At 33.7% G+C, this 27460-nt stretch overlaps 3 protein-coding genes across 4 annotated transcripts; 2 read left to right on the forward strand and 1 right to left on the reverse strand.

Moving 5' to 3' along the window:
* Positions 1 to 683: 683 nt before the first annotated feature.
* LOC144858978 (uncharacterized) lies at positions 684 to 7464 on the reverse strand. The gene is made up of 4 exons (XM_078715151.1): positions 7272 to 7464; positions 5154 to 5560; positions 4527 to 4668; positions 684 to 3814 (listed from the first exon to the last, which is right to left on the reverse strand). The coding sequence occupies exons 2-4, from the start codon at positions 5467 to 5469 to the stop codon at positions 3649 to 3651; spliced, it is 624 nt and encodes a 207-aa protein (XP_078571277.1). The 5' UTR covers positions 5470 to 5560; positions 7272 to 7464; the 3' UTR covers positions 684 to 3648.
* A 625-nt stretch (positions 7465 to 8089) lies between these two features.
* On the forward strand, positions 8090 to 12977 carry LOC144858979 (uncharacterized). Its single transcript, XM_078715152.1, has 4 exons — positions 8090 to 8221; positions 8590 to 10275; positions 10734 to 11943; positions 12319 to 12977. Exons 1-4 carry the CDS (start codon positions 8095 to 8097, stop codon positions 12488 to 12490), a joined length of 3195 nt encoding a protein of 1064 aa, XP_078571278.1. The 5' UTR covers positions 8090 to 8094; the 3' UTR covers positions 12491 to 12977.
* A 2328-nt stretch (positions 12978 to 15305) lies between these two features.
* Positions 15306 to 27306, forward strand: LOC144834489 (synaptic vesicle 2-related protein-like). 2 transcript variants are annotated; one of them, XM_078689307.1, is made up of 15 exons: positions 15306 to 15442; positions 16127 to 16221; positions 16599 to 16692; positions 17959 to 17991; positions 18449 to 18759; positions 19280 to 19351; positions 19499 to 19690; positions 21846 to 21971; positions 22429 to 22566; positions 23907 to 23980; positions 24375 to 24652; positions 25166 to 25277; positions 25799 to 25970; positions 26594 to 26707; positions 26866 to 27306. In XM_078689307.1, exons 3-15 carry the CDS (start codon positions 16653 to 16655, stop codon positions 26872 to 26874), a joined length of 1671 nt encoding a protein of 556 aa, XP_078545433.1. In that variant the 5' UTR covers positions 15306 to 15442; positions 16127 to 16221; positions 16599 to 16652; the 3' UTR covers positions 26875 to 27306. The 2 variants fall into 2 exon arrangements, with proteins under 2 accessions (XP_078545433.1, XP_078545434.1); XM_078689308.1 differs by lacking the exon at positions 16127 to 16221.
* The last annotated feature ends 154 nt before the right edge of the window (positions 27307 to 27460 follow it).

Consider the following 27460-nt stretch of genomic DNA (forward strand, 5'->3'; position numbering starts at 1 on the left):
CAAAAATAGAGGGCGGTAGACCATTTTTAATGTTATTCAGGAGCTGTGTATAGGGAGGAACGTGGAAATTCGTATATTGAAGACTAATACAATCATTATTTTAAATGTATGACTCGTAATGGATATTTTTTTAATGTAAAATAATTGCGTTTATACGTAAATAATGAGCTTCAATACATTTATGATTCGTATTAGGATAATTACCAAATCTAAGCAATACATACTTCTTCATTTATATTATTTTATATAGCAAAAAAAACAAATGGCTTTTGAAAAGAACCTTAAAACTCGAATTATTAAAATATAAACAATATTGATACAAAAATAATTTGTATTGTTGAAATTTTTCTGTATCATTAATTATAGCTGTATTGAGAAATAAGTTTTTGTTAATTAAAGACATTTTAATATCGAAATTTATACATTGTAGCCATATAATTATAAACTATTAAACATTATGAATATGAGCTACCAAAATAAAATATTATACTTATTATATTCTTATTAATTAAATTCGGATAGAAAGTGTCATATTTTCCCCCCGAGAATTGTTTAAGCTTTTTCATCAACCAACAACTTTCAACAAAATTAGAGGGCGCTAGACCGTTTTTAGTGTTAATCAGGAGCTAATAATTTATGAAAATTTATTTATAAAAAATAAGATGACAAAGCAGTTTTTTATCCCCAACATATGTTTATTTTTCAAAATGTAAAAAAATTGCATAAAATATGTTTTACAGGCCTATGGTAAGTACGTGTCAACACTTTACAGTAACCTGTACATTTACTAACATAAATATTTTATTTTTTTTAAATACAACAATCTCACACAAAAAAATAAACACAGCAATTCGATTTCTGCTATTTTCAAAATACAATGTAATATAAAAACAGCAATAGAAAATCTATAAATATATAAATTTCTATTTCATGATAATTTGAATACAGTAAAGTACTCTATCTATAAGCCATTCTATTAACGGGACCACTTCCAGAAAATAACTACTTTTTAAAACATTGCACCAACCTACTGTCTAATATAGGATAACATTTGAGTAACCAACTCATTGGTGGTCCGTCATTAGAGGTATCATTGGATCCTCATAAAGTCTAACCGATGCATACACCTTAATTCATAAACATTATATGTGTCTTTTGAAAATATATAAAACATTTTCAAAATGAACAATGTATTATTCCAATTTGTTTTATCACAAAACATACTTTTATAACTACAATATGAAACTTGTCTCATAATGTAATTATCATAATTGATAATGAATTAATTGTTTTAATTAACTTTTTCAGTGTCTTATTTGGTAAACTGAGTATTTTAAAAACTTTTTAAAAATTGTTAAATCTAAAAAGCAATATTAATGACACAGCATAAACCTATTCACAAACTATACTTTACCTAAGTCCTTATTTTCATTTATTTATATTTTACTTATTCATTACTCAAACACAGTTTTTGATTAAGTCCAGTTCCGCTGACCAATGCCTGTAAAACTCATGACAGGCCTGTAAAACCCATGACAGACTTATTAAACCTCCCAGTAGTAACTGGCCTCATTTTTAATCTGTAATTATGATTCACACTTTTTCATTTACAATGAATCATCTGCAGCATACAAGTAATTGATAATAAAATCTTTAATTATCATATTATTGCTTTGAAGGTTTTCATGTTAAGGATATCACATGTATGCAATTAACAACATTATTCATTACATTTTTAAACTTCCTTACGTTTTCCATACAAAAACTCAAATTAACATCATCCACAAAAGTGTTTTTACAGCTGCATAATTCTCTAAATATTCTGAAATTGTTGTCAATTATTTCTATCCTGATATAGCACATCTATTAAAACATTTTTACTATTAATTTGTGTGTTTAATTCATAGTAAAATTAAAGCACATAGTCCAGTTACTGTTACAAGGTCATTTTGAGAATACATGGTTCAGTGAAATAAAAGTCTACATAATAATTCATTTTGCATCTAATTTTTTTAAATAATATCTATGTACTTTGGGCCGCTGGCATATGTGCTGTGTAAATAAATGCCTTAGACCAGGAGTCTAGGGAAGAAGAAATAAGCCAGGAAAATCTTTGAGCTAAGTTACGTAAGCTCTGCACATTTGAGGGGAACTGGAAAATTAAAGTTTCCTTTTAAAACATTTTTTTACAACTGTACAGTCAACTTTCCCAAATAACACATTTGGGCTGGCCCAAACATTCTTGGGCTGGCCCAAATATTCTTGGGCTGGCCCAAACATTCTTGGGCTGACATTCATCAATGTTTTTGAGTCAAGAAAGTTTAAGGATTTCAGAAAAAAAGTATGTAAAATATTTTATTTAATATCTATATTTATTTTGAATACATTGACTTTTAAACCAAAGCAAATTTTTTTTTTGCTTGTTTGATGATAGAATGAAAACATTTTTCAATTTTTAGTGAATATTGTTATAAGGATAGATGACTGTACCAGAAAAATAATATTCTTACATTATTATTAATTATAAACAATATTTTCAAGGTAATCATTCTGTTTAGAATAAATTCAAGGAAATTGTATTAAGCAAGATGTTTTCAACAAAGATCGATTTCGGATGCTCCGTCTAATATAATTATTGAATCAAATAATATTCAAATTTCTCACAATTAAATACTGTATTATAATTTAAAATATTCAATGCTTTATTATTATAAAGGAGCTGGTATCTGTTCTGACAGATTTTCTAAACAAACAATTTAATAGTTATGTGGTTTATACACTATATATGCAGCTTCAAATCTAAATCTCTGTCTACACTATCAAACTTTATGTGACAAAAAAATGTATGTGCCCATATATGGACATGATGATGTCATATCATTACCATGTTTAGGTACATCACTACCATATTTGGGCACATCTCATTTTTTTGACAAACTAGTTTAGTTAGACAGAGATTAATATAAAGATTGAGTTGTCTTTCATAATTAAACTAAATCTATTGACAATATTTTTAACAATCCTTTTAAAAATCCTATTTTATATCTTCAAGGCGATCGACTGTTTAACCAAAGTCATAAAATTCAATTTAATAATTAAAAATGTCTTCATAATTATTACTATATAAAGAAAGCACATTATTCTATTAGCTGGAAATGTGAAAATGGGAAAACAATTTCTTTTATAAAAGTATAAAATGGAGATTAACAATTTGGAATGTTTGTAGACAAGATGCATAGTTGACATGAATGTAAAGTTACACAGCTACAGTAATTTGTCTGATTTCTCAATTTGTTGCAATAAAATGAGCAAACAATTTGAAACAGCAATATCTGTAGCCGCTTCTTCCTATCAAAACGCTGTAGCAATGGCATAATAATTTCATAAAAAGATGCACTAGAACAACTCATCACCTCTATAGCTATTATCATCTTTTAGACTGACAGTAATACTAATAATATTCTTGTTTGATATCCAGAACTGGGTGACTTTACTATTCTTGAGTTACTTGATCTTGATGCTGAAACTTGGTTTATGGATTTAACAGAAAAAAATCTTCTTATCGCATTATTCATAACATCTCCTGCATTATTATCCTTTAAGGAGTGACAGTTTGAGAGGACATATTTGATGTTCGAAATGGTCCTGTTAAAGCACCTGAATACGGTTAGTTTGGTGCGAGGTACTGTAAACATGGTTCGAATACACAAGTGGTATGTGTTGCATTGCAGTTACATTGTTTGTAAAATTGTCTGTGAATCCGTTCATCATTTGCTGCATGTGCTTTTCTTGCAACTGTTGGCATTTCTGTTCCCTGTTGAGAAAACAAACAAAATATACAGTCATAAAACAGCAGTAAAGTAAAAGCAGTTTTAAAAATTAAACTGGCTTATATAGGACTGTATACGGAAATATATCTTAATGAATCCAGTATATGGAAATATATAGGACCGGGGAATATAAGGGTAGTAAATATTGGGAGACTACACTGTACAGCAATTATAATAAGACAATTATGATGAGTGACCTTTAGGTGGGATCAGTCTTCACAGCTTACTCAAAAACATCCCATATTTACTTTTGAGGTGCAGTCGCTGGGATAATTGGGTAGTACGACCAACAAATTTGCCAAATGAGTACAGTAGACTTATGGATGGATACATTGTTGAGTGGCGGATCCAGGATTTTGGAATAGGGAGGCACAGGACGGGACAGGGGCACACAGAGTGAGATAAATGACTTAAACTATGTCTACAATATCAAACTTAATGTGACAAGAAAATGTGATGTGCCCATATATGGACATAATGATGTCACATCACTACCATATTTGGGCAGATCACTACCATATTTGGGCAAATCACACTTTTTTGTCAAACTAGTTTGATAGTGTAGACAGAGCTTTAGTACTAAACAAACAAGAGTTCACAAATACTCACAGAAAAAAGTAGATAACAGATTTTTGTGGAGCACAAAAATTTCCTAATAAATATATGGCAATTGCGTTTGTACGAACAATTTATTACCTTAGTTTGTTGAGTTTCTCACACCACATAATATGTTCTGCTTCTAATCTTGAGTTCTTTTCTTTCTCGATACGAAACTCTTCATCTGTAACATGTGGGATGACATGATACTCTACCTTTAGTTGCTCAATGTAGTCAACCGCTATATAAAGAAAAATAGATTGGTTAAAAGCATGCACACACTTAGTATTAAAACATTTTTTTTAAATTGCCATTTATTATACTAAATTCTTTGCATGAGAAATCATACAGTAGTTTCATTTATCCATCTTTCGATAATTTTGATTAAAAAACAAAATAGTATAGTATACAGTAAATTAAAATAGAAATTTGACTTATATAGAAATTTAAGAATTTGACCCAATGAGAGCAGTACACTGAATGAAATTTAGATATGTTTTATAAGGCAACAAAATAATGTATTCTTTTCTTATTGATAACAAAACTACATCGAAAATTGAATGTGTCTTCTTAGCTAAATGGACATTTAAATCAGTAAAAAGAAACCATTAAGATAAGTATAAACATGCATTTTAGATGTACTGTATTACCAGGGACAAAATTCACTCTTCTCTGGTATTACTGTACTAACATAAATTGTTTTAAAAATCGTGAAATAAAACATACCACATTTAAGTATAGTCTGCCTGTGAACTGTTTTACGATTCTCTCCGTTCAATCCTGGAATCAAGTTCTTCAAGTCCTCAAACCTTTGCTGCACTTCAACGCGTCGTTCCTTCTCCGTGATTTTCTTGCGTGCCCTACGAATGCGTACCTTGTATGCATCTTGCAGAGCGCTGTTAAGTTCTGGGTTAGGTGGCAGTCCATTCTGTAGAGTTGTGAGTGCATCATTTTGGCAAGTGGGTGGAGAAGGACAGATGGTAGTTGGACTGCTGTTGATGCTACTTACACTTGATTGGTCAGATATCTCCCCAGCATGCATTGTGTTTGTATCTTAGGAGCATGGTTGTCTTGACTACACTTTTGTAATATTCTTTCCTGGAATTCTGTAGTACTGCAATGTCAACCAAGTTCTAATGTAGGTACAGATATGAATGTAATGTAAGTTTTAAATGCCGGTATATATACTGATTTAATGTGATGGGTGGGGCTTATTTAGGATGAAAAAATAAAGCTAAGGGTGGGTAAAAATAAAACCTAAGGGTGGGGGAATAAAAAGTTAATGGTACTGTACACTTGGGTGAAAGAAAAACAATCTTAATGTGGGTAGTAGTACAGTGTGGGTACAGCACTATATCCTATACACGGTCATCAACAAAAATAATGTCATACTTTTTTCCCTCCCATTAAATTTTACTATTCAGAAGACATTTACATAATTTTTTATTGAAGCGATGATTTTTTGTTCTATAATCCATTATTAAGCAAATTGTATAGCAAGTTATTTTTAACTTTAACTGTACAAAAGAATACTATTACCTAGAATTTTACAGGTTCTACAACAATTATAATGAATAATGATGCGTTCAAAGTACTGTGTACATAAGGAAGTCATTTCAATTTGTAAACTAACATACTGTGCTATTAGGCCTATCTTTAGAAGAATTTTAGAATTAGAGAAACACACAAATTCTCTTCAATTAGACTAGAGCTGATACAGGAACATTTTCTTCACCAGCAAATAAATGCAATATAAAACTGCCTTATTGCTACTGTATATGAAAATAATAACTTTAAAAAAAAGTGTAATTTCTTACTGAGACTCAATACAAACAGATTAATTATTAATTGCCATCAAATGAAAATGTTCTCTTAGATCAATTATTATTAATAATATGCAAAACCTTTAATTAGTCCAATCAGTGATACTGTACTTAATTAGTCTAATCAAAGGTTTTAAGAACAATGCTTCAAATAAGTGCATTCAAATGTTACGCTGTCAATCAATTACAAGTTCTGTCCATCTTGAGACTCGATAATAAAATAACCATTGTGGTTAAGATATGTTTCACTATATCAAGTTATTAACTGTTATAAACTGGTCATATTTTAAATCATTGCAATAGCATCAACTTTCTGTATTATTTTGCAGAACCACTAGATTTTGTAAATATCAACTTTACTCACTGATGCTCTTTATTACTCTTGACTTTAGAGGGAAGGTTTTTTTTTTGGCATGTTATTGAGCTAGCAGCGCTTCATATAAAATATAGTACATATAAGCCTATATGTAGTCGTACCTGTAGGCCTATTTTTTTTTGTCATAAGCAAAATAAAATGTGATCAATTTCAAACACAAACGATATTAAATATTGTAAGCCCATCTAGGCTATTAACATGGATGTAAAATCGTGCGTGCAGACCCCTCTTTATTTTATAGACTTCTTTAGCCTCCTCTTGCTCTACCTTGAACTGTTCTTCTACTATTAATAATTATGAGACATAGGCCTAGCTAGGCCTATCCCCTCGAATCTATTTATTAATACTTAATTAATAATAAGCAAGTCTATAAATAAGGCTAGCCTACTACAGTAGTACAAAAGGGATCCATACAAAAGGTAAGCCTGCCCTGCACTCTGGGTAGCAAGCATATGTACCTACTACACTAGTAATTAGTAAGACCCTCTAGCAAACTAGCCTAGGTCTGTCGACTAGCTAGGCCTCCTACTAAACTAGGCCTAGGGCCTAGAGGCTACGGATCCCGAGGAGGCTACATATATCACTTGGCTTGGAATTATTTTCATGTAACAAACTTGAAAATCAGCTGTTGAATAATAATATTACCTTTTTATAATTTCACCCACTTCGCTTTCGCTGCAGGTCTACAAGGAAAGAACAGGTGCACGAGAGATAAATTTGTGGAGTGTGCTTCAACCGAACAAAGAAACGCAAAAAGTCAATAATTCTTTTGTACACACCCCACTTACAACTTTTGGTTCCTTTGTTGTTGAATGGTGGTGGTAGCGGTGTGTGTCGCGATCGCCGCAAAGGGATGTCCAAAATGGCGAAAATAGCAATGATGAGGATAAGCGTGCCAATCTTGTAAACAAGGTCGCTGATTGGGTAACACCGACTGACATCATCGAAATTATCTATTTTTAGAAACGGAGTTCCTATATAAATTATATCGTGTTTATACCGTAACAGTGGGAGTTCGTGGTGTAAAATTACACTTTATTTGATTGGAAATGGTAAAGTGTGTATCCGTTATTTGTTTATGAATGTTTCATCTATTCATTATAATAACAATTATTACATTATTGACGTAATTACATATCAAACCACTGCAATATATGTAGGCCTAGTATATTTATTCGATTATGGTCGAAACAATTGTCGATACGGGAAGATACTGGGCTTTGCCCCTGTCTATACGTACTGTATGTTTCTAATGGAACATATTTTAGTAGGCCTAGCTTTTTTGATTTGATTTTCCATGATGAGTACTGGTTATTTCAATGAAACACGAAAAGTTTTCAGTTTAGCCTATCTAGGAATTAAACGTTTTTTTTAATATTATACTACTAGTACTACTAGGCTAGGCCTGCATGATAAAAATGTTGATTTTTTTTTTAGATGAATGAATGGTAAAATTTAAGTAAGTTTTATGGCAAGCAAGATGCAACAACAAGATACTGCTGTGAAGAACTCAATAACTTTCAAAAGTCGGTGTTTAGATGTGAATTTTGACCTTGAAGACACAGACTACAAGCCCATCGAAAATATTGGAACCGGTAGGCATATGCTATGCATGCATGCATAGTTCAAATTTATTTATTCACAGAGGTCCATATCAACACAGGGTTGTTCTTCATTGACAAAATACAATATATAAATAAATCATAAATATTATATTTTATTATTTCCAATTGAAAATAAATACATTTTTAGTGTTATTAATTACTGCTAGTTAGCTTGCATTTTACCATTTCTTAATGACATAGAAAATAAAAAGAAGTTTAAAGCCAATTGTCTTTTTCAAAAAATGCTGACATATTCTTATGTTTTTTAACCAACTATCAACATCATAATAATTATTTAAATTGGTTTTTTTTTTATTTTATTATTTTTGTTCATTTACTGTATTATTTTATATTTCCAGGTGCTTATGGTGTTGTGTGTTCTGCAATAAACAAAAATTCTGGTATCAAAGTTGCTATTAAAAAAATTCCAAATGCATTTTGCGAAGAGACAATAGCCAAACGTACATATCGTGAGATTCGCATTCTCCGACACTTTCGGCATGAAAACATTATTGCTATTCGTGAAATATTAAACATTAAAGGACCTGTTTCTGAATTCAAAGATGTGTATGTTGTTTTAGATTTAATGGAGAGTGACCTGCACCAGATTATACATTCTAAACAAGTATTTTCCGAGGAGCATGTCAGGTATTTCCTTTACCAAATTCTACGTGGATTAAAGTACATCCACTCTGCTAATGTCATACATCGCGATTTGAAACCGAGTAATCTACTGGTTAATGGAAACTGTGAATTGAAAATTGGAGATTTTGGAATGGCTAGAGGAGTTTCATCTGTTCAGGATCATAAACGACATATGCGTATGACAAATTATGTTGCAACAAGATGGTATAGAGCTCCAGAATTGCTGTTTCCAATGGAACATTATGTAAAGTCTGTTGACATGTGGTCAGTTGGTTGTATTCTGGCAGAAATGATTGGCAGGAAGCAAATATTTCCAGGAAAGAACCTGATTGACCAGTTGACCTTAGTGACTCAAGTTTTAGGCCTTCCTCCGGACAAGATGCTACAATCTTGCCACAGTGATCAGGTCTATAATTTCTTTCACAAAAACTATGGTCATATCAAACCTATTGACTTAAAAACCAAGTATCCAGAGGCTGATTCACAAGCTCTAGATCTCTTATCGCAGATGTTGAAGTACAGCCCAGAAGAAAGAGTGACATCAGCAGATGCTCTTAAGCATCCATATTTGGCTAAGTATCATGATCCCCTTGATGAGCCCCTCTGCTTTCCGCAATTTGATTTCTCTTTTGAGAATGAAAAAATGACGAAAGAACACATTCAAGAAAAGGTTGCAAAGATAATAGGAAAGTATCATAGACATAAAAAGCCACTTTCGAAAGTACCGTTAGGAACGTTCATGAAGCCTGTTCCAAGAGTGTGTGGCACAGTTAACCAAAAAGGAACTAATAGTTCGCTCTCGAACCAGTTTATTCCAGATGTTCTTGAAAAGAAACAAAACGCAACAAATTTCTTGCAACCATCTTTAATCCAGAATAACACTGATAATGAACCATCTTCTGGGAAAGCTAAGCTAACAGAAACACTAAATGGTCCCGAGATAAACATCCAGAGTAATGCATATGATTCTGGCAATTGTAAAGAATCTAAAATGGATTTACTGGTTGCAACCCAGCAAAGTATCACAGATGTTGAGATGAAGAGTGCAACATCACTTTGTGGTAGTGGTCAGATCAACAACCAAGAAATAAATCCAAATGGTAAAAACTCCTCACAGCCACCTGTAGATGTTATCATGCGAAGTGCATCAAGAGAGGATCTGCTTCAAGACTTGCCACAGCATAAGGGAAATGACCTTCAGAAACTTAATGCCAAGGCTGTGTCAAGTGATGTGACTATGAAAAGTGCAGACCATGGTGATGCTAAGAAATCTGTTGATGAAGGGGCAAAGAGTACCTCCGAGATCTCACAGAAAACAATTTCAACCGACACAAAAGCTCTGATCAAGGCAGCTCTACTGAATGCTGCACTTAGAAACAAGATGAAAGCCTCAGAACCAGGTTTGTATTACAGTATTAACATTTTTGGAATAAAACATGATTATTTTAGGTGTATTCGAATGGTCACTACCTACCTTCACCAAGGAGTTTGAAGAACAGCTCAGTTGAATACCTGAAGCTCTGTGTACACTATCTAACTTTATGTGACAAAAAAATGTGATGTCCCCATATATGGAAATGATGATGTCATATCACTACCATATTTGGTCACATCACATTTTTTTGTCAAACTAGTTTGATAGTGTAGACAGAGCTTTATAGTAATTATACATTATCAGAAGCACCTTATTTACATTATTACAGATAATCAATGCATGTTCTGCAGTTTCATAATGTAAGGATAATGATTGCTAGGAAATGCTGTTGAGAAACTTGTACTCAAACAACAGATCCTGCATTTCTGGATACTCAATATCTGTCTTCCTAAAAAATTATTATAAAGTTTTTATTTTTTTTAGATTCGCCAGCAAAATCCAATGCAAATGCATTACCAGTTGGTGGCCGTAAGATGTCTGTGAAAGCATGGGAACGACAAAAGGAGAGAGAAGACAAGAGAAAGTTGAAATTGAAGAAAGCTACCGAAAGGCAGAAAAAACAGAAAGCAAAAACTAAAACACAAGAGAACAATGGTTTATTCCTGACTCAGGAAGACAGAGAAATGCTAGAGAGATGGAATAAGATGAGAGCTACTGCTCAAGAGAATAAAGAAAAGGGAACCGTGAATCTAAAGTTGTCAAAATCTGAACCAAACATTCAAACCTCTTTAAAAACAAGTTTACAAGTACAGCAGAGCAGTGCTCAGCAAACAGTCATGTCATCCAGTAATCAAACAATACCATCAAGTTTAGAAAGCTCTAGTGGATATTTAAATAAAGACAGAAACCTACCAACAACGTTTGTTCTTGCTGGACAAGGCCAGTCCCAGCAGGGCCAACCAGTCCAGATTAAACTCACACAACCTACCACCTTTGTAATTAAAAATTCAGGCAATTTGGCGCCGAATACTAGGGTGCCACTCCGTCAAAATCTGAAGCCTATTGCGCCTAAGAAACAACAATGTGCTAACATCCAGACAAAGTTCACAAATCACGTAGCAGTAGCGCCCTCTAACACGAAACAAACGATATCTGATCAAAATATTTCCAATCTTGACCAAAACAAAGTGCATACATACGCATCACACACATCTGCCACAGATATGTTTAATGATATGCATATAAAACCTTCTGTCTCAACAAAAGAGGCCCTAAAATCACCACAAAGACTTTTCCAGCCTGCCAGTCCTTCACCTACATTTATCCAGCATGGCTCTCCACCTACATATGAAGAAGCCTTAGAAGCCAAGCAGAAAACTCCAACCAAAATGTCACCACTCCTGCGTGATGAATTCCTGATTGCTCATAACTCTGGCGGAGCTTCTGCCAAAATGTCTGCTCCATATCTCTTCAAAGATGTGATTCCTCCTCAAGGATTTTACAAGGATTCAAATTCCCAACCAGACATTGCGTTTGTTACGCATCAGTTTTCAAAATCAGGCATGATTGATGTTCTGCCTCCTATACTACAATTGACACCAAGAGGTGATGGAGCTGGATATGGGTTAACAATGGATCTGGAAGAACTACTCAATCAGTCACTTGATATGCAGCCGCCTCCTCTATCGACTGGGTAGGTATTGTTATATTTCAAACCTATGCATTACTATAATCAATTTACCAATGACGTTTTAACTGTAATTACTTATCTTTATGTACATTTTGATTTTTATTGCAATCTCTATGTAATTTATGTGTATTGATCTCCTTAGATGTGAGTGTGGTCTATGCAGTACTATGATCTATGCAGTACTATGATCAATTTAATAACAAGGACCTTTTAACTGTAATTAATTAATTGACTTAGTTTTTTGTTGTTTTTGATTGCAATTTCTATGTAATATATGTGGACTCCTCGATGTGAATTCACGTTAACCCAACATTAAGCCCAACATTAAGCCCTCCGTGTGTAAACCATTTATTATTAATATTTTTAAATTTCTTTTAGTGTGAAATGTGAATCTGGGCCGTTGTCTGCATCTCTACTCTCTGATTGGTTAGATCTGCATAATTTGAATCCTGCTGATCTTCAGGCAGTACAGCAAGAACTTGGTTTGCCATCACCGTTTAACATTTCAAATTTGCCTGACATTACTAATCCTACTCCTAAAGATAAATAGTATACAAATAATGAATGTTTATGAGTGCGATGGTACAACTAATTTCATGAGATGAAAATAGAATTTTATATTTCCCCAAATTAAATTATTTGTACCATCGCACGAATATAAAAATATTCATTATTTGTTTTATATAATATCTAAATAAATTCCTGTCATTGATTAACGCAGTTTTTTTTTCGTACGCGAGAAGATTTTTTTTTCGTACACAAACAATTTAAAAATTACTACTCTAACGATCGTTAAATAGGACGTACTATTGCACGCCATGTTACTCATAATGACTGTAATTTATGTAGGTGTTATATAAAATAGAATACGATATACAACGATACCTTATGTTTCTGTTATACAGTACTTCAATACCAGTAGTGCCACAAAGTTCAATCATAAGGGAATGCCAAGCTAAAGTGCTAATTAAAGATGTATTGTCCCCAAACATGAAATATAACGTTTGATAGGCCGTTTTGTAGTTTCAATAAAATTATTTACGTCTGTAGAAAAATTGAAAACGAAAAAAGACCAAATATAGTTAAGGGTTTAATTCTAACTATTATTTAAACGTTATGGTACAGTAGAGCCTCTTTTCCGTGAAACAAACGAGATATAGATGTTTTAAGACTACGGCCAACCCATATTCAGGGAACACCCTTGTTAAAGGGACACTCCTTTGAGTCCCGAAGATGTCGCCATAATAGGTCTGTATACGGGTCTACAAACAAGATAACTGAGGTAGTCTTTAAGTGGCATTACTGTGTGGAGTGGAGTAAGTGTGGACTTAACTACAGTGCTACTTAGACTTGTCATTTTTACTGGTATATTTCAAAATGGACAAATGCATTTTTAAAAACTATAGGATTTTGAATAACAATAACTATATTATTTGTATTAGTATTTATTTGTTTCAAATCATAAGTGTGCATATTATGGTATTCATCAAATTCAACATATCCTTAAATTATGTACTCTGCCACTGACTGACAGATTTAATTCTTACATGTTGAATTCTTTTGAAAAAGTGACTGAATATGGTAAGACCAATCAAATACCGTATTTATTCGAATAACCTTTTATGGAAGTTTATTTTTCAAGAGGGATATTTATTTGGGAGAGGCTTTTATTTGAGGAACAAAATAAAGGCCCGGGCGTTTATTCGAAAAGGAGGGGGGTAGGTTATTCCAAATGACGTTGTATGGGGGAAGGGTGTTTATTCAAAGCGGGGCGTTTATTCGAATAAATACGGCAATGGTCTTTACTCTTTACTTTATAGTGCAATACTATCTTTTTATAAACTTGTACACGTATTGTACAATTTTCTTGAATGCTATTTCAACAGTAGGCATAGTTTTCATAAATGTATTTTTTCAAAGAATAAAATCATATTTTATAACTGAGAATGTATGCTTTTCCTTTACATGTATACTATACGTATAGTATCCATTACAAGGAGACCAGGTTTATGTTCGTGAATAAAATAATGAATAGTGATAATGAACACGTTAGGCTCTGTCTACGGTACACTATCAAACTTTATGTGACAAATCTGAAGTGTCCATATATGGACACGTTGAAGACGTCATAGCACTACCATTATTTGGTCACATCATACTATTTTGTTAAACTTTTGATAGTGTAATGGTGTTACTTTTGAGTATTTTAGTTAAACCCTCAGCATGTAGTCCAACAAAAATGGAGCTCTTCACAGAGAAAAATGCTTTCATTGGATATCGCTAAACTTCAGGGGAAAACATGGAAAAAGATGATTAGTTTTAAAATGTTCAAACATTTTTTAAAAAGTCTGAGATGTTATTTAACAAAAAATTGTTTTTTATAAATTATAGATATTTAGCCCATAGAGCAAAGAAAGCGTACACCACTCCATGTGAATTTTTTAAGACACCGCCCTTTCCGTTCAGAGACCTGGGCCTGACGAATGAAAACATGTCTCCTACAGTTAAGCCCATTGCTCCAGAATATTGAAGAAGATCTAAATTCATATCCATCTAGTCAAGAATGGCAATATTCTCTTATCTACCTCAACAGCCGGTAGGCCTAATAAAATCCAGTAAAACTTGATAGGCCTATAGGCCTACTCATCATAGGCCTACGTAAAACAAAACACGAGACTAATATTGCCAACCAGCACAAGTAAGCCTGCATTTAAATAATGCCGTGATTGGTTTCATTTAAATTAGTAAGCTATATATAAACCGATAATGATTCGATTTATTAATATTTATTTATCAAAAAATACAAACAGTATTATGCAGTATAACAAGCCTGCTCAATAAACAAAACCTATTGTCTGACAGACAATCTTGTTATTTGTTTCTTTAAATTACAGTTTTCCGGGTAATCAATCAAAATCAACATCTATTTCCAAAATGGTGGCGTCACCAAAAAATAAATATGTGACATTAAAATGGCATAGGCTATTCAACTAATTGAAAGAAATAAGGCTGTTAAACATTATTTTTTCAAGGCAACACTATCGTTATCTTTAAAAACGTCAAAGCGATTTTCAGCTCACAGTGCAGTTACAGATCTAGGATTTATTAAATATAGGAGGCCTGAAATTAACCCAATTTCTGAAATTAATGAAAGGAGCTTGTCCAGTCGAACGAGCTCTCTTGGACCTGCTTATAATAGCCATTTTCTGCATGGTAGATTGTAAATAAGAGGGTTGATATTTCACGACTGAAAATTCAGCGTTGATCTATATTTTTACATTGAATTATACTGGTAGTCAGACACCAGTGTACGTGTCTATTATCATTTATTTTAACAATCATGTGATAACGTTAAGTAAGCATCATTCAGGAAGAAGGAGTGCGACTAGTTGTTGGATCATTGGAATAATATTAGGTAATTTGTTAAAATGAGCATCGCCGACGTGATTCTAAAAAGAGCTTTCGATTGTAATTAAGTTTATTAAAAACAAACACACAAACGGTAAGTTTTATTTTAATCTCGTTATTGAAACTCGTCATGAAACCTTAATTGTTTTATTACAAGTGTTTCTGTTGATTGACACGGCATTTGAAAACGTAGTGTCTATACGGTATTTTTTGACAGTATAGCCATCAAATATTGTATTTATTTTTAATTTATTTACTAAGCGGTATTTATATACAGGTAGATTTGTTTTTAACAATTTTTTAAAAGTTTTTAAGCAATAAAGATACACTTCTTGATACGGTTATTCAAATTATAATTTGAATGATAATAATAATTATATTATTCAAAATGTGTAATAATGTAATTTATTATACTCACTGCGTTGGCAGTGTTACTCGTTGCTTGTATACCATGGTGAAGTAATACGGTATAGGAATATTCAAAATTACAATGCAGATGGTTAGTACCCGTGCTCAGTCATTAGCCGCCCTTCAGTGATATAATCATATTATTCCTAATGACTTTATTAGGAATAAACCGACCCGCTCACAAACAGATATATCTGTGAATAGAGAATGCACAATATGAGAAAATCGTCATTGTGTCAAATTGAATAATCTCAGGGTCAAACCGTTTTTTTGTTCATCACCAACTAGCGTATACAAAAAGCAGGGTATTACAATTTTACGATATAATACTATAATAATAGTCACTTTATGCTCTCTGTTGTATTTACAGTGCACGTTGTCAATGAAACCTATTAACGTGATATATCTGGTCGAGTCAATCAACGGAAATTTATGAGATATAAAGAAGTAGGCTATATCTTGCAGGTAAGTGACTTCAGAAGCCAGTGCTACTTCAAGCTTTTTTTGGCTAAAGCGGATGAAATAACGACGGTGAAAATAACTGGTGCTCTGTCTGAATCTCGTACGTTATACTAAATTACATGTCTGACAAAATATCACAAGAAATTGTAAGGCATAATAGATAAATATATTTTTGATTTCTCTACACTAACAACCAAATAATTTGTCTTAGATTTCACCCGAAGCAGTGTAAAATGTTAAGTGTAAGGGACTTGTTCACGAACCGAACTTAACCATTTGTCTATCATGCTTCTCTCTAAGCCGAACTTCGTATAAAAAGACAGATACGTAGGCCTATCAGTAGCAGGTCTAATACAAGATGTTATGTTTTGCTATTTCAGAGAGCATTTAAAAGCAGCTACCTATGCTGTTTCATTCAATAAACACTATACAAGATGTTTAACCAAGACTCCGACGATATCGTGCCTCTAAATGGTAAGGACACTTTTGTGACACTGTTAATACAGTACGCCTATTATATTGAAATATGAGGTTTAATTATATAGGTAGGTAAATGTTAACGATAATTGTAGAAATGATTGCAGAGCCACAGCCGTTCATTAAATCGTACCGTCCCACCACATCGCCACCAGTGCACTATATATCACTGCATATATTAGTATGATGGCTTTACATGTATGCAACATCATAGGCATAATTAATATCACGTGTTCTTTTACTCATCATACAATATATAACTAATTACTACTAAATTAAAACAGTAGCAGGTACCATAATAAGTCAGTGACACTACAAACAAGACCAGTAACAAGTGTAACCTTGCATTAAGAACAATACATTAAAGTCGGGTTTCCACTAGGACGCTGTGCATGTTGGCCAATGAAAGTTCGATCCATCGCATATGATTCGTCAAAACGTTGCGTCTTTACCTTGCGTTGCGTCCTAATTCTGCCACTAAGACACACTGCAAACATATTGACCAATGACTGTTCGATTCCTCGCATATGATTGGTCAAAACGTTGCGTCTCTACCTTGCATTGCGTCCTAAATCTTAGTTCCCACTAGGATGCAGTACAAGCATTGACCAATGCCAGTTCGATCCCTCGCATTATGATTGGTCAAAACGTTGAGTCTCTACCTTGCGTCCTAAATCTGAGTTCCCACTATAGGATGCAGTGCAAGCATATTGACCAAAGACTGTTCGATCCATCGCATATGATTCGTCAAAATGTTGCGTCTCTACTTAAATCGTGGTTCCCACTAGGACGCAACACAAGTACTTTGAACAATTAAGACGCGATGGATCATTCGAACTGTCGCTTGTCATTGGCCAACTCGCGTTGCGTACTAGTGGGAACCAAGCTTTAGTGGGGCTCAAGTCAGCAAATACAGGATGGACATTGGTCAACTTGTTTCATTCGACATTGTTGAAAATTCACAAAATAAGTCCTTGTTGCTAATCAATGTAAAATCCAATTATTATAAAATTAATATTTACGATTGTCTCACACTTTAATAAAATAATATATTTAGTCCATATGGTAGTTCCCATTTGAAGGTATTAATTAAAATGATGATTCAGCTATATTATTCAAATTTTTTATTAGATAGTGAATTGTACTGTAAATCACTCGATTTATATTATATATAATAAAATAAATATGTAATCCCGGTATATTAACGAGGATTACGGTTTTCATTTTACATTTATCATAAGGATAATATTTTGTATATTTCAGATATCACTGACAATGATTCTAGACCTTCGAGACGTAAGTTGTTTAGATTATTTATTCATTCAATCCATGTATATGGTTCCAATATACTTTATTCCTCGGATATACAATGTTGAACTATTGTTGAGAAAAACTTTTAAGATAATATTGTTCTTTTAATGTTCGAAAATCAAGCTCTTTCTTTATGTTTTAGAACAAACTTATGATTTTACTTTAAAAACAGAGATTTAAAAAAGAGATTATAGTATACATTACGATGGCTTACGGAAATGTCTTGGTCGTGATTCTGGACATGGTGTAGAGTGACCGACACACGTCTTTTTATACATATCTCATTTGTACCTATTATCTTTTTGTAACCATGTTTAAAGGGCCAACTGAGACACGGTTGGTCCTCATTTTATGCTCTGTATTATTTGTATGGCATTTGATGAATGTTTGTTGAATTTCAGTATTTAACATAATATTCTAAATCTATAACATTTACGTTTAGGACGGCGTCGTCTTGATCTCACGTTGCCCTTGACGTCACCAGAGCCGTTCTATGGCACCACGATGTACCACCGATCCAGATCCGCATCTCGTAGTAGTTACGGGAGTAACCTTAGTATGAATGAACCGACTTACACTGTTGATGAAGCCATCAATGCCATCGGCGTAGGCTGGACTCAAGTCTATATACTTATCACTGTTTTTATTTCGTGGGTATTTTTATCGGCGGAGACACTGCTTTCAACCACTATATCAACTCAATTTCAATGTGATCTATTGTTATCAGGAGACCAAGTAGCCTTTTTGACAACGGTAGGCCTACATTACATTATTTCGGATATAATAATTTTGTCCCCCAAAAAACGTTGAATATGCAATTTTATTGTCACATTTATAGTTATTCACTTTGACCAACAAATTGATCGAAGAAAAAAACGAGAAAAAGGATGTATTTTAAAACAAAAAACAGTCAAATTGTCTGTTAGACAATTGGGTTTTCTTTGTCTTTTTATAAGTTAAATAATTTTTGTTCGGTTTTTTTTACACAACTGAATAGCAGTAAACGGCAAAATGGCAAATTATTCGAAGTCGTCTGATTTTATTCATCTTCATTGTTCATGTTTTGGGGGGACAATCATAAGTAATTTCTATTGTGAACAAAAATATTATTTTGATTGTATTTCCACATTCCACACCAACGTCGCCGTCAGCAAAATTGTTTGAAATCGATTTACGTTGGCACACAAGGTGAATTAATGAATACAGGTTTAGATAAACCGCTGCAACAGAACAGAAAAAACAATACATTCTAGTGTTTTGTTTTGTGTTTTAGTCCCTTTTTATTGGAGAATTAGTGGGAACTTGGCCGAATGGGAAATTTGTAGACACATATGGAAGAAAAGCTGTAAGTACAATCGACACTTTTTGTCCAACTTTCACATACTTTCAATTCTTTTAAAATAAATTTAGGATTTAATGCGCTTTTGTAATTGTAATTGGCACAATATAAAAGTTTGATTATTATTTATACTTTACAAAACTATTTTTGCAGGGTATGGTTTTTATCACGGCATGGACATTGTACTATGGTATCATATTTTCTTTTACGCCGTCGTTTTACTGGGCAATTACTATACGTTTTATAACTGGACTTGGTCTTATAGGAGTGCTTAGTGTATACATCTTATACTTAGGAGAAATGGTACCATCAAATATTCGTGTGTGGTTTGTTCTCGCTCAAGTGGTAAGTATTTTATTCTCTCTTTTTTGGGGGTATTTCTTTATTAATACTCACGACGTGACGAGATGTAGGCCTAATCGTTCCTTCACGTCACTTGTCAATCGGTAGGAGGCCTATGTCAGATATGAATTCTGTATCATAGGCTAGGTCTAAACTTACATACACAGGCGCCGCATGTGATACACATATACCACTGTATTACAAAACTTGCCTATGACCCTGGTAAAAGATAGGCCTAATTCATATGTGGGCTTGGGTTTAACAGATAAGTTAGAAGCAACGCAAGCAAGTTGACCAATGACAAGCGACTGTTTCAACAATGCATCGATTGTGATTGGTCAAATCACTATACGTTGCGTTACGTCATTGCGTTGCGTCTCTAGTGGGAATAACGCTTTACGGCCCTTGGTATAGTGAATATCATAATTACACCTTATGTGAGAATCTGGATACCGTCAAATGTGAAAGTCAATATTATCTCTTGTTGTATACAACTGTGTTAGTATACCATTATGTGAAGGTATAATATGAATATTAAGTTAAAAGTCATAAAGTTGTTGATAATGTTTGCATTAGTATTAAAAGATTATTACCACTATAAAAGCAAGCATATAAACTTGTGTTACTTTTAAAACTATGAGTAATGTGTCACGATGTTCGTGTCAGTGGATTAGTTGGATGGTTTTATGGATAAATAAAAATACAATAGATCCCTCCGTTTTAGACACCCCCATTTTAATGTGACACTTCCCCGTAAAACGAAGATGGCTAACCCTTATTCAGGAACCTGCAGGCTGAGGTGTCCCCTAATAGGGCTTCTGTTTTACTATGGAGTATCAACAGTTGAAAATGAATTATTCGAGGTTGTCACTCGCGCGCAAATGATCTGGCTAGCCACTGTTCGAATAGAATCAGCGAGGTGGGAGCTAGGCCAGGCCCATGGTGTTGCAGATAGTGACAGAGCAAGTAAATTTGTTGATAATTATATTTCATTACGTTTAGACATAATTCTTTGTTTTATAGTAAGTTCTTTCATTTATACTAAATTCCATATAATAAAACATAGAATAAATATTCAAACAATATTTGACGCTTAAAATTGAAATATTAGGCCTACTGTTTAAATGGTTAATTAAAAAAAAGGGATTTTATACAATATATTTGTCCCTATGGACATGATGACATCATATCACTACCATTATTTTGGCACGTCACACTTTTTTGTCAAACTTAGTTTGATAGTAGTGAAGACAGAGCTTTATGATGGAGTGAGTAATATATTCTACAAAAAACGTTAGTAAAACTATATTTTTTTTATTTTACATATGGAAACTGGAATATAATGAAAATCGAAGTCTTAACTTGGCTCATAGAACGTTGGCGCTTTTAAATATAACATTTGAACGAATGTTATGTTTTTTAAAATAAACATTACCGATACTCATACAAAAGTCCGATAAATAATATTTGTATCGTGATAAACACGCATAGTCTTGCCATCAACATGCGATACTTTACTTTCTTGAGCCATTAGATTTTACGGCCGTCATATGACTATAATGCTTGTTTATGAGCCCTTTGTAAAATTTAACGATTTATAATAGTTATTGTTCTTAGCATAAGATATTAAGCCGGTTATTGATATCACTGTTATGTAAAGACAAGCTACATAAAACAGTTGTTTCTTGTTGTTTCTATAAATATTGTAGGAAAGTGTTATTTTGAGTTTTAAAATGGAATATTTTGTTAATATTATGTTAGCGAGTTACGTTTCTATACGGTAGAAGAATAGGGTGTCGGTAATGTATAGGCCTACCACCATTTATTACGTATAAAGGTCAATTTACACAGACGGGTGGTGACGTTATGTAGGCGGAAACCGCGTAGCTTGTCCCACGTAGAATAATATGTTATCTATTGCGAGCGGGTTTCCGCGTTTTGTGTAAAAGGGCATAAGAAATAACCTAGATTCTAAATTTTTGTTTTCCGCTTACCGCTTATCATTACCGATCGTCTGTGTAGGCCTACATTGGCCCAGTATATCACCGTCACATGTGGTATATGGTATCAACTTTCGTCTTCTCGTCCTAACGAAAGCTTGCTATGATGAAAAAGATGATAACAATAGTTTTAACTTTTTTTTCAATACTATGTTTAGCTTTCATACGGTACTGGTAGTTTGTACGTAGCAACGATTGGCATGTTTGCAGTTCCAACACAGGGATGGCAGTATCAATCATTTTACGCTGCATTACCTGGCGTCATATCAATTATACTAACATTTGTAAGTACACACATAATCAAGGTGCACTGTTCCATTCCTCTTATTCCATTGCAGAAAACGCATTAACTTCAACATGTCTTAAGTCCTGCTAGTCTCAAAAAATCCTGAATGCTCACTATGCCATTCGTACCGCTTACGGTGCCATAGTTTCGTGGTTCCTTTCTCCCACATGCTTATGCCTCTCATATTGCCACTTGTTCAGCGGTTAGTGCTTTTCTGTAAGCCAGAGTTTTGACTTAATATTAATAAAAAGATAAATATTTTAGCACATATGGCGTTTCCTACGTATATTGAACTACTGTACTTCAGCTTCGGACAAACATCAAAAAGCCTCGAAATAACTACAGGCTTGTGGCAAGTCTACTCAAGAGCCTATCATGTATCTGTAACAGACATTCTAGTCCTCGAAATTGCACTAGATAAATTAAAATCTATAATTGTTGGTTTGTGTTTCCAGTTTCTTCCAGAGTCACCTAGATATCTAGCATTTGTAGGCCGCATGGAAACATCCTGTGAGGTGTTAACAAAATTAGCGGATAGTAATAAGGTAGAACTACCTCCAGGAGATCTTCTACAAACGCACGAAATAGCTGATGTAAGTCTTGTGATGCCTTTAGATGTGGTAATTGATTCATCATCTGTCTGAATATTGAGACTAGACTGACAAAATGATGTAGTAACTCATTCTGATTAACTAATTGGCTAAGTTATACCCGGGTTTGTTGATTACATGGCTAAGGTGACACTGACTTTGGTGGTTGAATGAGTAAGTAAGCCTGACTAGCCCCATTATTTGACCTAATAATTGACTGCTGACGTGTAAAGTTTTCAGTTACTTGAATTTCGGTGATTGGAAATTGATTGAAACTATATTTTGAATTTTTCCCTTAAAGCCGGAAAAGTCAACAAGTTTATAGAAAATATACATAGAAATTATGTTTGCTATGAGATATACAAAAAAGATAAATTAAAAAAAACAATAATTTAAAAAAATATATATATATATATAAATAAATAAAATAACAGCAGAAAACTTGGTTACTTCATTGTTTTAATCACTACAAATTTGTTTCGTACGACCAGCATGTAGCTGGCCGCACTCTTCAGGTGAAATGTAAAACATAAGTGACACAGTTGTCTCATAGTGCTTATATATATATAAATCCAAAGGCAAATTACTGAAAAAAATGACAATGCTGTGGGTATCAGTGGCTGGATCTCAATGGAGATACAAATAAAAAAGCGAAAAGCTAAATCAAAACGATAAAGTAAACAGCCAGAAAAGTTAGCAGAGCTTTCGGGCAACACTAGCCCTTCATCAGTGCAAGTGAGGGAATTTGGATAAAGTCATAGCATATGAGTTGGCAAGTGCTGCCTGAGTGGACAGGAATAAAAGAAATATAACAATAGAAACAGCGTGTATATATATATATAAACAAATCAGGCAAAGAACATTAATTCTAAACCGCCCGGTGATATACTGAAATTTAATTAATTAATTTGAAACGATAAAGATGAGGAAATCTGTGAGAATGAGAAAAAGTCGCCCCAACCGAGACTCGAACTCGGACCGCCTGCTTGATATGCAGATGTCCTAACCATAAAAAAAACAATAATTTAAAAAAGTGTCACATCACTCTCGTACGATATACTGACAATTGAAATAAATTAATAAATTAATTGAATTAATTGATTCAGTATCTGTGTGAATAATGAGACTGACAAAATGAAGAAGTAACTCACTAATTAACTGACTGGTTTAACCGGGTTTTTTGATTACATGACCAAGGTGACACTGACGTACTTTGGTGGGAGAATGAGTAACTAGCCTGACTAACTCTTATCTGATCTACTAATTGACTGCTGACGTACGTGTAAAGTTTTCAGTTAATTGAAAATTGATGATTAACTATATTTTAAATTTTACCCTTAAAGCCGGAAAAGTCAACAAGTTTTCAACTTCTACGTAATGGCTATCTTAGGCAAACTACTATTCTTTACATGGCTTGGTAAGTAGGCTACTTTTGTGTTTTCGACACGTGACATCTGCGTATTGATGTTGACAATTATCAGTTATAACCAGAGTGTAATAACTTCACTCATTATTTCATTTATAGTGCACGTGGTGTTTTTTTTGCGCCCTATGGCTTAGTTCCTCGCACTTTGATGTCAACATGCCGTTGACCAATCACAAGCGACAGTTTGGTGGATGATTCACGCGTCTTGATTTTTAATGTTAAATAAGCTTGCGATGCGTTTAAAACGTTTTACGTAATACAGTTATTTTTTACTGCATTCCTCTGCATCATAATTTTATTGATCGGTTTCTATTTTTAATCCAGAAATAATTATAGGCCTTTATTTAAAAAAAAATAATAAGCAATAATGTTTAACTTCTTCCAGGTTCGCATGTTATTTTGCTTATTATGGCATGGCGTTAACAACCACACCACTCCTATCAGGCATATATATTCAAGAGGGGAACGCGTCATCGTCAGTAGTCACAATAGCAAATACTTCAGTGTATAGCGTTCAATCTAGTCCCAGCACCGGAAGTACGTTTGTGGTTCCACCAGAACCACGATGCGATGCAGTTGCGGAAGAGATTGACTGCAACGATTATTTACCGTCGAGAGATGAATATGTAGAAACTATTGTGGCAACACTTGGTGATTTTATTGGTAAGGTATCAACAAATAATGAAAACGATAAATAAACAAACAAAAACAAAAACAAACAAAAAGAAACGAAAACTATTCTGGAGAAGGCCTAATCCTTATTTCAGAAGCGAGTGTAAGAAGGAATATGACTCGTGTTTAAGTCCGAATCTGTTTGGATCAGCTCTGGCATGTATTGAGTTGTCGTAGTGTAACATATAGAACTGACGTGTTTTCTAACAATTGAGCTGTCGTATTTGTAATAAATTAAGCTGTCGTAGTTTATAATAACGTTTTAAAATACCATTGTATGCGTGGTCCAGCTCCTGTATAAAAACCCTAAGCCTTAATGTTAAAAAATCTATTCTTGTGTCATACGCATACAGTTATTTTGTTCTGAATTCCTCTCCATAATGATCAGAAAACATTGTGATGCGATACTCTTTTTAAGATGAGAGAGTATTCAGTAAAGTGCACATTCTTTGTTTAATGTTTAATTTACTTATAGAAAATGAACATTCATTTTAATTGTCTTAGCTGCTCCTGTGATGGTAATATTAGTGCTTTTACTTGGTCGCAAGAGGACATTAACTGTTTCATTAATAAGTGCTGCATCATCTATAATCTTAATAGCCTTTCTAATGGAAGAGTGAGTACCAATACATTAGCCATTTTATTGGGGAAAATACAAGCTATAACGGTTTATGAAAGCATGCGCATTAGTTAGATAATGTATTAATTAATGTTTTGAGGATTTAGCCCTACTATCTATGTAAGCTGTTGGAAATGATAAAGAAAATGGCTTAAACATGTTCTAAAGCAGAGTTAACTTCGTCTTCTTTTGCATCGTATGTTCCGTAGTTTAGGGTGACCTGGTCAGATATGCCCTTTTCGTTGCTTCTTCCTCCCCCTTTGGTCAATCAACTAAAGGCCAACTCAGTTAGCATCGTACGACGAGGCCCTACGAAAAGTCTCGACTCGTCGGTGCTGTCTGAGTTGAATCCCGACGAGACGAGTCGTCTTCAGTTAGCTTCGGGTGTAATTTTAGGTCGTCGAGAGAACTTGAAACATGTTTTAATTTTCTCCCGACGAGACGACTAGTCGTCGGGCCTCGTCGTACGACACTGTCTAAGTTAGCCTAATAATATTATTGTTTCCATCTTCTTTTAGTATTGATCTAACTTTCTTTATATTCGCTGCTCGTGCATTTTCTCTTGGGACTTATGGAGCACTATTCTTGTATACAGTAGAAGTATACCCAACGTCACTGAGAGCTCAGGCTGTTGTAACTTGCCAATTTTGGGCTAAAGTTGCCGGGGCTGTAACACCATTTGTCGCTCAGGTAAATAAATTGTTTTAAATTACAGATTGTGTTCTATAAAGGAACTAATCGGACAATTGGTAGATTGTGAACATTAAAGCACTGTCTACAATATCAAACTTTATGTGGAAAAAACCGTGATGTGCCCATATATGGACATGATGATGTAATATCACTACCATATTTGAACATATCACTACCATATTTAGGCACATCACACTTTTTTGTCAAACTAGTTTGATAGTGTTTACAGAGATTTATAGAAAATTATAGTTTGATATTGGTTCCCACTTGTGGACGCAGCGCATGACGTAAGCACACCATTGCAACTAACGATGCGATGCATTATCCACATGGTTAATTCACCATTTCGTTTCGTGTGTGACGTGGAAACAAGTGGGAACTCAACTTTATATCTAGTGCTTCAGACAGAATATTTTACAGGCATACATTTCATTTTGGAATTGGGAGGAACTCTTTGTCATCAGTGTCACAGCGTGGTGGTTATAAAAAGTGACGTCTTTTGTATTTAGGTTTTTACTTACCAAATTTCATGATTGCCAAATTTGTGTTCATATGACAATTGAGATTTATCTTAAAAAATACAAATTTAGGTAGTAAATGTAATGCACTATGTTTTGCAGGGTTTATTTGAGAGGACGCCTTTTTGGTCAATGATGACGTATTTTTTCGTATGTATATTTGCTGGAATTGCAACAATATTTCTAGAAATTGACCCAACTGGCGAAATAAGAGAAGTAAGTTGCTAAATATTTTAGATTTATTTCTATTCTACTTAGGCCTACTTATACCCCTTTGACCAAAAGTAAAACTCAGGAGACACTCCGGAGTTTTGTGAAAGGGATATTACACAAATCAATAGTCTTATCCATTTTGTTTACAATTTTAATTGCAGGATATGTGATGCTTCTAGTGTTTTTCTACAAGTATGATTATTACCATGCTTGGCACAGTGACGACGGTCTGTTGTTCGGGATGAAAGCGCTGCAATATGAACACTGCTAGACCTACATGCAACCAAGTCTGTCTTGGTAGTAAAACCAAAGATTATTCGTATTACAAAATGTATGGAGCATAAATATTTATTTTAAACGGTAAACTACTGGGCACCGAACTCAAACCCACAGGAAACTAATTCGTTCTACACGTATTACAGGTGATTAGTCGAAAGCCTGGTATCCTGCTATCGAACAGCAGTCTTTTGTTTTAAATTATTTATTTCTTTAATTATTCCCATTATGTTTCGATATAATTGTCATCTGTAGAAAGATTATTATTAATGTATAATAGATATGTATATTATTAAAATAACGTATTTATTTCGTTGACTAAAAAGCTTTATTACAGAGGATCTTATTATCTATACAAGCCTTTCTATAATCAATTCCATTTAGGACAAACAAAAAGAAAAATTATTCCGCAAAATATAGGCACCGAAGTTCTTACCATCCCCTAGACTTTCCCCAAACCTTTTTTATGTTAGTCCACCA

This window comes from Antedon bifida, chromosome 2 (genome assembly GCF_963402885.1).
Source record: "Antedon bifida chromosome 2, ecAntBifi1.1, whole genome shotgun sequence".
Taxonomy (NCBI): domain Eukaryota; kingdom Metazoa; phylum Echinodermata; class Crinoidea; order Comatulida; family Antedonidae; genus Antedon; species Antedon bifida.

Coding starts and splice junctions, on each gene's coding strand:
- LOC144858978 (XM_078715151.1), bottom strand. CDS start 5,469: ATGCATGCTGGGGAGATATCTGACCAATCAAGTGTAAGTAGCATCAAC. Junction 4,669..5,153: donor GCAGACTATACTTAAATGTG/GTATGTTTTATT, acceptor TTCTTTATATAG/CGGTTGACTACATTGAGCAA. Junction 3,815..4,526: donor GAGAAACTCAACAAACTAAG/GTAATAAATTGT, acceptor TTTTCTCAACAG/GGAACAGAAATGCCAACAGT.
- LOC144858979 (XM_078715152.1), top strand. CDS start 8,095: ATGGCAAGCAAGATGCAACAACAAGATACTGCTGTGAAGAACTCAATA. Junction 8,222..8,589: donor CATCGAAAATATTGGAACCG/GTAGGCATATGC, acceptor TTATATTTCCAG/GTGCTTATGGTGTTGTGTGT. Junction 11,944..12,318: donor CCGCCTCCTCTATCGACTGG/GTAGGTATTGTT, acceptor AATTTCTTTTAG/TGTGAAATGTGAATCTGGGC.
- LOC144834489 (XM_078689307.1), top strand. CDS start 16,653: ATGTTTAACCAAGACTCCGACGATATCGTGCCTCTAAATG. Junction 22,567..23,906: donor AAACGCACGAAATAGCTGAT/GTAAGTCTTGTG, acceptor TTACCCTTAAAG/CCGGAAAAGTCAACAAGTTT. Junction 25,971..26,593: donor TAACACCATTTGTCGCTCAG/GTAAATAAATTG, acceptor TATGTTTTGCAG/GGTTTATTTGAGAGGACGCC.